Consider the following 10,327-nt stretch of genomic DNA (forward strand, 5'->3'; position numbering starts at 1 on the left):
CTATGTTAAAATAATTAAGCATCATGTCAAAATGAGTATTGTAGAATTAGGTGACATATTTTCGAAGGCCGACTTTCATTACCTCCTGTAGAGATTCAAACCGTTCCAGTTTGTAGAGTGCACATGAAAATATTGCTGAAATGTTCTGCCTTTCACTGGAGAGCAAGATGCCCTCAAGTTCTAGCCAGCAGCATGTAAACAGAGTGTGTGTTAATAAGGACTCTGACAGCCCCCCCGGTAAGTTTTTACACCCAAAGCTACAGCTGTGTTTGAAGGTACCAGTTTGCTTCCTCTACTCCTCCAGCCTTCAATATTAAAATACGATAAACTGACTCTCACTTTTAAAGTAGAAAAACAAGCTTTTAGCTTGGATGTTCATCCTCTAGTCTAGCCTAGAAGTGTAGAACCTTCTTTTAGGTGATAAAAAGGCTTCGTGGAGAAAAAAGAGCAGCTCTTGATTTTACACATCCCTCAATTTGAAGTCCGTAAAAGACCAGCAAGTCTAGTTGGTTGATATTTTGTTAGATTAAGTAATTTGCCACTAAGACATACAGAAAAACTTTGTTTCCAGTAATAGTTCATTTCCAGGAATAATAGCTGTTAGTCTGCAACTGCGTGGAAATACAGCAGATGTGTTGTTAACTTAAAATGAGTGGAAGTTTGGGAATATTTGCCTTCTTTCCTTTTTATGAAGATGCATTCATTTTTCTGTATACTTTTTGAATGTGAGCACAGTGTGCCATGACAGAACTTATTAAATGCTATTCAATAGTGGTTTTTTCAGTCATAATAATATCCAAAGTAATAAAAAGGGCAGTGATGTTCAGTGCAACTTGATATGCATAAAACTCATGAAGAGTGTATTTCTTTTTTTAACACTAATTATGCTTTTAGGCATCTTTCTCATTACAACACATATGTCAGACACATTCTGTTTTACCAAACTCTTTAAAGGTTATGCTGTCATTCAGGAAATGCCACTATTTGGGTTTGTATGCAAAAGTTTAACCTTTTGTGTGTATGCTGTCCTTGCCACTTACTGTTTCATATACATTGTGTCACATAATACTGTGTCTGTGTGAGTAGGAATGTCTTTAAAGGATGTTCTCTTTACAATCAGGCAGTAAGAGTCTAGAAAACATCTGAAAAACAGGAGCTGAGCACTGTAATTCGGTTACAGTTACACTGTACTTGTGGCCCTTAATCACAGAATCACAGAATCACAGACTGGTTGATGTTGGAAGGGACCTCTGGATGTCATCTTGTCCAAGCCCCCTGCTCAAGGAGGGCTAACTAGAGCGGTTTGCCCAGGACCGTGGCCAAACAGCTTATACCATTATCATCAGCAGCGTATTAGTATTTAACTAACAAGGGGTTATTACATTTTTTTACTGTGCTATAAAATTTAACTGGAAGATTGACTATTTAGTAACACTTTGTGATGAATTTGCAGTCAATGTATAGTATATAGCATATAATAGTGATTTACAGAATGGCATGTTTTCATTGTTTTCAATAGCATGTCTACAGTAATTAAACTGTAAATCTGCTTAAGGAAAGTTGGTTTTGTATGTAGTATTATGACAGATGAAGAATGGGAAATGGTGATGATGTATCTAAAATGAGAATACCTTTTAAATGGGGGAGAAAAACATTTTTTATATTCCAGAAGAAAAATATAACAATATGTTCTAAAACCACTTGATTTCAGACTTCAGTGAAGCCGAGTTTAATTTAGCAGAAAGTGTACATCTATGATTTTTGGCCACTACTTGTTTAAAGTTACTGTAGAAATGTAAAAGTTCAGCAGAATATTTCACTAAGGAACAGTTGTCAGCCCTGACATTTGGTAGATGTTTTTTTTTTCAGTTGTTACCCTCCTCAACAGAGGGAGTTTCAGATTATTTATGTAAACCAGCAGATATCTGGTGCTACTATCAGGGCAGGAGAATCCAATGTTTATAATACTGTCTTTGTAATTTTAAAGGCTTTACAGAGAGTTTATTCAGGGAAAGCCAGATATTGTCTTTGCCTGGTTTCATTGAATGAAAAAGATTAAGTAAAATTTAAAATCTTACCATAAGCCAGTTCGATATCTTGTTTACTTTGTGGCATGGATGACTGACTGGAATAAAATTTCATTTGTAGAAGAAATATAAGATGCATATTACTCAAATAGGTGATTTATTCTCTCGAGAAAAATTAGCATAAGATCTATGTAAAAAATAGCATCACATAGTTCCAAACAGCTATGTAATATCGAGAAACAGCAAAATACATTTAAATAAATGTCAAGCTGTCATTAGGTACACATTTGCAATTATTGTCAGTGTACAAAAGTTTTTAATATAAATTTGTTGTCTTTGGTTGTCATATTAGTATTAAATGCTAGCATAGTTTGTTATGTTTAATTACGATCTATGTGATTCAAAACTTTATAAGGAAAAAATAAATTAAAACAATCATCTGCCTTTCTGTCTTCATGCAAGAAGGAACATAGAAGAAGTTTTGTGCCACTTAAGCAGACAGTTTACACCACTCAACTTTTTAGGTGGAAAAACACATAACTTCTGCGTGTTTTCTATTCAGATTTTCTCAGATCTCACATATTATTTGCAGAGGTTATGTAACATGTTAAACTTCTTTTGCTTCTTTTTTTGAAGGCTTCAAAGCTTCCAATGTCAATAATTATAGTGGGGGTAGGACCAGCAGAGTTCGATGGTAAGTGTTCTAGTGTTTTTCCTAGAATTTTTTATATTTGTTTACATTTTAGTAATATGCGTCTTTTCAAACAAACATTGTTCTTCAAATGAGCATAATATGGAACAAGCAGTAAGCACTGCTGACATTTCCAGCTGGATTGATTGATAACACAGTATGATTACAAGCTACCATGTGGAGCTGTGTAGCCCCTCAGGCTCTCTGTTCAAGTCACAGAACCATATGGGGGCTACGCATTTACAGAGCTCCAGAAGATAAGTGGGAAAAAAAAAACCACAGTAAAGTAAGTATACTCAAGTAATGTTGAATTTTTTCCACACAGATATTTAGTGGCCTTGTGAAGTGTCAGTCGACTGGAAATATTAATCATCTGTTTTTACTGCAGTAATAATATACTGAGAAAAATAAATACAATTGAGGAGATGCTCTAGGTTAAGCTGGGTTTCACTAGATAACAGGAATGAGCCGCACTGTCTAGCAGAATTGAGAGAATATTACAGCAGGAGAGAAATTACCAGGATTATTTACATATTCTTTCATGTGATGTTCTGGAATGCCATTCTGTATTGCAATAACTAAGCTGCTTCTGTTATTTGGGCTAATTTGTTAAGTGCCATCGTGTGTGTCACTGCACTATGAAGTGTAGACATTCCCTGTATATCTATTCCTCAAAGTCTAACGTCCTTTCTTTTTAATTCTAGTACTTTTGGTTACACAGTAAGCCTTCTTTTGTACATAAAATGTACTTAGTACTACCACAGATGCATAATACGAATAGTCTCTAATGACTATACATACTAATTTTTGTTCAAATACTCTAAGAGTATGAAAACAAGAGGAAAAAATAACACAAGAAAAATAATTTATTGAGGGTTGACTTTCTTACAATTTTTGGCAAGTGATATATTAGTGATAATTTCAAGCATCTTATTCCTTGAAGAGATTGTCTGGGTGGACACTTACACCTCAAATGATTGTATGACACAAGCAACGAGAATAGACAGTTTATCTTCATAAATGCATATGAGGGAAATTTGCAAACTTAACTTTTCCCCCTGAGAATTCCAACTTTAGTTGTACGTTACTTTCTCTCACCTCCTCCTTTGCCTTTTCTCTTTCTCCCTCTTTGCCTGGTCCTTGGATTTGCCCAGGCTCCCCTTAGCTCAGTCAGGACTTGTAGATTCTGTATTCTTTTTTACTTCTGGAGGTTGTCTTTGCAGGATTCTTGGAGTGTCATGGCTATCACTTTTCTTAAGGCAGGATTCTGTTTGTACTGCAGGATACAGTTTCCATCTTTGGACCCACACTCCATGGTATACTGCCTCAGTGAAATTCACCTGTTAGATGTGTGCCAAATCAGTAGTCCTTCAGTGCCCAAGAGGGCAGAGAAATGACTTTTCCATCTGCAGAAGTTCGTTCTGGAAAAAACAACAGACTCTATGTCTGATATGGACACTGAAGAATTGTGTGTCTAGGAGGGTGTGTGTTCCAGCCACACTGTCTTGCAATTCAAATGCCAGTCAAGCCTCAGTTCTGCTGTAGAGAGACTAAGCTACTCCTTTCCAGGTATCACTGCCCCCTAGATCTCCCAACCCCTGGGGACTACAAACGGGATTCTTAAAAGTCTGGAGCTCAGAGAAATGGCACGTGTATTTGGCAGATCTTTACTTAAGGATGTGAGGATGACTGTAACAGGCCAGACCAGGGGTCTGGTTTGCCCAGTATTCTGAATCTGACATGGCCATAGGTGGTTAACTAGAGAAAGTTAACAACAGAATAAGTAAATACAATACTTCCCTTGAATACTGTTTTTCGATTTGAGTTTTCTGAGCAGGATGTGCTTTATGTCTATTTTGGAAATTTTCAGTGGATCTCTCCTTAAAATACTTGTTCAATCTCCTGGTTTGGACACACGTACATTTTTTGCATCAACAGCATCATCTGGCAGTGTACTCTACAGACCAAGTAATTTTTTCTTTGAAGGAACACGTTCTTTTGTTTGGTTTGAACTTGGCTCCTGATAGCATGCTTTATGCTTTCTAGTTCTTGCTTTAGAAGAACTAGGTTTTGAAATGCTAGTTTCAGTGAACTCAGCCCAATTGTAAACCCCCGAGAAGCTCTAGTGATGCAGGGTTTTGATTTTCATAGGTTATGCTAAAAGAAGGGTTGTAGGATTGCAGCTGAGCAATAGTCTGTCATCCAAAGTCCATCCATTTCAATACTGACCAGAGAGTAGGTATGCCTTTCTACCTAGAATGGCTTCTGCGTGTCTGGGGACCTGGATCCTGTTCAGAAAGATACAACAAGTGTTACCCAAAAAATTTAATTTTTTTTTAAGAACTGCTCATTCCTGTGAGTTAACAGTCATTACTTTTCCAGTATGAATGTGAGTTATTACCTCTTTATGCTGTATCCTATGATATCTTCTGTAAGAATAATTGCTGAAGATGAATTCTTCTCCACCTATGAAAGTATGAATATAGTCTTACCAAAACAGATATACTTGCTGGTTTGAGAGCTGGAAGGATAAGGACTTTATCATGATCTGTTTTGTTCTGAAGATGACAATAAAGGCAGAAAGCATGTATTGTCAGCATGAAAAAGTGCAAAATAACTACAAAGCATTATGTGTCTTATGGCACAAGTGATCTTAAAGTTACATAAATAACAATTTTTGGTTTTATTGCTCTAAAGTGTAAACTGACTATAAACTTTTTCTCAGTAAGATTGTTTTTGTTGTGCAGCTGAACTCATAGATTAATTCATTTTGTTTCTTTTTTTTAAGCTATGGAAGAACTGGATGGTGATGTAGTGAGAATTTCTTCAAGAGGAAAGTTTGCAGAAAGAGACATTGTGCAGGTGGGACAGAAAATTTACTCAAATACTTAGATTTTACTGATCCTATTTGTTTTGAATTCTTCTTTCTATCGATAGTCCTGCCTTTTATTTTACCTTAGCACTGACATACTTAATCTTGGGGTGTTCATAACAGCTCAGAAACGCTCTGTGATACGTATAAGCCTTTATATAACACATAGTAATGGATTTGCATTCATTAGGAAATTACCTCTAACTGGCAGTACAGTAATATAAAGTCTTAAGGTTATACAGCCATGGAAGAAGAGATATTTGCCTCTGTACTGCAATCTCAATGTGATTCCATAAAGAAAAACTGCAACTTTTGCAGAAGTTAGCAATACCCAGACCTCTAACAAGTGCATCTGAGATGCCTAGGGTGTCTTTCCTTGCCTCTGACTGCCAGTCCAGAAGACCATGAGTGTCTCCCAGTTCCTATGTTGAATCTACTACATACAGCCATATAGATGTCTCATGAGTCAAGGAACCTCAGATGATAGTTGGAAGAGGTTGACCAGAGAGGTTTTAGATCCCTCATCCCTGGAAACATTCAAGGTCAGGTTGGACAGGGCTCTGAACAACCTGATCTAATTGAAGATGTCCCTGCTGATTGCAAGGGGTTTGGACTAGATGACCTTTAAAGGGCCTTTCCAACCCAAACTTCTATGGTTCTATGATCTGTGTTTGCATGTCTGAACCAAGCCCCGAAAGTGCTGCTCTCCACAGACACCTCTATTTCTCTGCCAAAGTCCTCTGGTTGTGTTCCTACTCTCTACAATCATTCAGTCCGCCCAGTAGTAGTCATTCAAACCTCGGCAACCACTGGCAGGGTGGTATAGCAGTTTTTCACACACATACCACGTACCTCACCATAATCCTCATTACCCTCATTGCTGTAGATTTCTAGAACTCCACAGGTTGTCCAAATCATGTACTTCATCCATGCTCCAAGCACCTCATCTTGCCTCCTGATGACATACCCCTCTGGAGAAACTTCATTTTTTATTATTTTCTTGATCAAATAAAATTAACTAGCTACACGTTTTTTATTTTCATGGGATACTAAGGTGGAACAAAGTGAAGAGAAAGACAGTCGATGGCTCAGAACGCTAATCCCTGCTTCCTAAAGTAAAGTGTTAAAGAAGTTAACATTTGAAAAGCAGCAAACTACTGAAAAATTGGATCAAGCTGATGACTGTAGAAAGAATGATACCTACCTAAAACTAAGTCTTTCATGGAAGGTGTATTTTCCTGGAAGTGTCTGGATACATTTATGAAATCAAATATTTCAGTTGGAAGGGACCTACAATGGTCATCTAGTCCAACTGCCTGACCACTTCAGAGCTGACCAAAAATTAAAGCATGTTAAGTGAGTTGTCCAAATGCCTCTTAAACACTGACAGACATCCTTAGGTTCAAACCTTACCTTAGATCTGCCATATCTTCTTCTCCCTTTATTCCTCCTATTTGTGAAAATTCATAGTCTTCACTTATTTTTCCTCTTGCTTATTTTATCTTATATCTCTCCAATCCAGGTTGAATTTTTATATTATTGTTAGTTAGTAGAATATGTATATATTGAATAACTGAGCTATATGAATAGCTCATATTGCAGGTGATAATATTTTAATAATAATTAAGGTCATGTTGCAGCTGATGAACTTTGGAATGTGTAGATATGTTTTCATTTATACATACAGGAACTGTAACTTTTCTGGACCCCAGACTAGTATTTCTGCAAAGCCCTGTTCCATGTCAGGTTTTTTTAAAGCTAATTCAGATATCTCTGGCATGCACAGCACTTACATTTAAATGTATTTAAAGGTACGCAACGTAATTATCCATAATTTTTCCAAACAACAGCAGCTCCAAAAGCTGCTGGGTTTACATTCAAAAAGCATAAATGGAATAGAGTTCTTCAACTGTTATAAACAAGATTTGTTTATAACAATTGTCTGCATCAGAAGTATTTTAATTTCTGCTGAGAAATAAAAAATAATATGCAATGAATACCCTTTTGTATTTCTTTACAATTCATTGCATATCAGAAATGCAATAAGGCATTTATTTACTATTAACATATTTCAATCAGAACTTTGCCCAAACCATATTAAATCACCTGAAGACAGTATTATTTTGTGCTCTTTTTTCTGTCTAAATACTAACAAATACATTATAGGCTAGCTAAATAAATAAAAAGGGATAATGTCAAACCCTTTAGGTTTGGTATGACCTTTATTTTCTGTCTGGCAGAATGAAACTGACTTGCTTTTATAAAATTAACTACTCAAATATAAAAAGTTTATCTTTTTTGTGTATTAGGTTAGTTAAAATTAGCTAGTGAAATTAACTGTTAATTTTAACAGTCAGTACTGTGAAATATTTAAATTAAGTTAGTAAATGAAAAATTTGCCTGCTAACAGTGAGTCACTGTGTGTTATATTTACTACTGACTGCAGTTCGTGTAAAGACATGACCTTCATTTTTCCCTCCTCACTAGTGTACATACAGGGACTCTGTATTTTATGTGTACCAGTTTTCCTCAATTTATTTCATTTCTGCTCCTTTGTTATCCTTTTTCTATTTAAGAAGTTTCAGGAAAATACTTAGTTGTAGTAAAGAACCTATTGTTCCTCTTGAAAATTTTGTATATTAGCCTTTAAAGTTAAACTCTTAAACTACAGAAAAAGCATTTTACATTCCATCAGTTGCCCTTTGGTTTTTCTTCCACCTTTCATGCCATTCCTCTGCCACTCCCGCTTCTTCTACACGTTAGCTGTAGGCCCTGCTGTCATTGCCAGCTGTCCTTGTGTTACCTGTATGCGTGCTTTACCTGTCCATAGTTCCTCCAGGAGAGAGGAGGGAGAACTAATTCAGGCCATCTATATAGTATAATTGCACTTCAACTATTACACTGTTGAAATAGCCTTCCTTTGCTGCAGAACTGTGGTCTGAATTTCCATGTCTGCAGACTGGTGGGTAAGGTGACCTCTTGGGATGGGACACGTTTTGTTCTTTATCTGTCTGCATGTACTTTTCACCTGGGACTGACATTGCAGTAGAAAGCGAATAACCACGAGGGGAAAACGAACACCAAGCTTAACCCTTCCCAGCTGAATGTGGAAACCTGCAGGCTACAGCGATGCTTGTTTTGTTCTGTTATTCTTCTAACTTCGTGATTCTGGGGACAGACAGATGTATTCTTACGGAAAAGTTGATGGAGTTTACGAAGGACCTGTCACTTGAAACAGGGCAGTGCGGGGCTGGCTTCTGAAATCTGCCAGGGCTTTTTTAATGAAATGGAGGAGTCAGTACTAATAAATGTCACAGTATGTAGCTTGTCTCTTGTATTGAAGAGTTACTGAATAAACACAGAAATAGTTAAGACCGCTAATCATGGAACTGCAGATACCTTGCTTCCTGGCTTTGTACCCTAAAATCAGGTTCCTTTTTGCCTCTTGTTCTCCTGCCCTTGTGCTTGATTCATTCTTGGACGCAACAGAGGTAAAGGATACTCCTATCTGGAATAAGGGCTACTGTCATTGAATAGTCTTGCTGACTACTCTTGTACTCCCCCAAGAATTTTTTAATTTGTTTAATATATTTAGTAGATTTCTTTTGTTTATTTCTGTCTTTTCTGGAAAACTCTCAGGATCTCAGAAATACAGTGTAGGCTAAACTCTCACTGTAATTCAGTGTTCCTCTAAATCTTGAAAACTTAAATGCTTTTTAGAAAAATTGAATTTAATCTGTAGCCTTCATTGCTGTGTATCCAAAAAAGCAAAATTTATCCGGTTGGTATAATGGGCAAAAGAGTCTTCAGATTTTAGAGTTTGGCCAGGAGATGAGAGATCTGTGAATCTGACTTCTCAATTAGCTCTATTTATCCTGGAGTACAACAGTTAACAATTAAATCTTCTCTGTTTTGTGAGGGGAGGGAAAGGGCACCATTAGGCATCCTTTCTGTTTTGTTCACAAAAAAAACAGATGGCAAAAATTCTGTTCCCAAATAGCCAGTGTATAAAATGTGTAAGGTACTATATTCATGTACTCTAACTCCCTAGATAAAACTTTATTATTTTTATGTTGTGAAATGTATTCTGTGTCTGCATAATGACCTGTGTGAACATCTCTCTTGTTTTGCAGTTTGTGCCGTTCCGTGATTACATTGACAGAAGCGGAAACCACGTGTTAAGCATGGCAAGACTTGCTAAAGATGTTTTAGCTGAGATTCCAGAGCAGTTTCTGTCCTACATGAGAGTCAGAGGAATAAAGCCATTGCCGGCGCCGCCACCTTATACACCCCCTATCCATGTGTTGCAGACTCAGATATGACTGCTCCAAAGTGCTTAGAGTTTACCACAATTTAAGAGTCTCTGGATGCAGCAGTTGCTTCTTACAGATTTTTGGAGCTAGAAAATTCTCTTCACATACCAAAATTCTTCTACGGTTGCATGAGCAACTTGAAAGCTTTTAAATAAAATGTTGATGTTCTCTCTGAGTCTCTTTTTTTTTTTTTTTTTTTTTTTGACGAACCCCCCTACTTTTTTGATGTATTTCTTGGAGGGGAAAGCACAAGTCAGGATTTCAACTCAGAAGATACTGTCCTCTCTGAATACTGTGTGTACATAAATGTATAGGAATGCTATTACTCTGTATCAATGTTTACATGTTACTATTTTTAAATTTCAGTACTTTTATAACTATTCTTAAGAATAAAAGTTTGGAATATTGACTCATATGTATTCTA

The 10,327-nt window shown here is 36.6% G+C and overlaps 1 protein-coding gene across 1 annotated transcript in view; it reads left to right on the plus strand.

Annotated features, from left to right (window-relative positions):
* CPNE8 (copine 8) overlaps positions 1 to 9,912 on the plus strand; it is a 118,967-nt gene extending 109,055 nt beyond the window's left edge. Inside the window, exons 18-20 of the mRNA XM_086609716.1 lie at positions 2,664 to 2,721; positions 5,507 to 5,580; positions 9,724 to 9,912. Coding sequence (XP_086465842.1) covers positions 2,664 to 2,721; positions 5,507 to 5,580; positions 9,724 to 9,912 — 321 coding nt within the window. The remainder of the gene's footprint in view (positions 1 to 2,663; positions 2,722 to 5,506; positions 5,581 to 9,723) is intronic.
* Positions 9,913 to 10,327: the final 415 nt, after the last annotated feature.

This window comes from Tauraco erythrolophus, chromosome 4 (genome assembly GCF_009769465.1).
Source record: "Tauraco erythrolophus isolate bTauEry1 chromosome 4, bTauEry1.pri, whole genome shotgun sequence".
NCBI lineage: Eukaryota > Metazoa > Chordata > Aves > Musophagiformes > Musophagidae > Tauraco > Tauraco erythrolophus.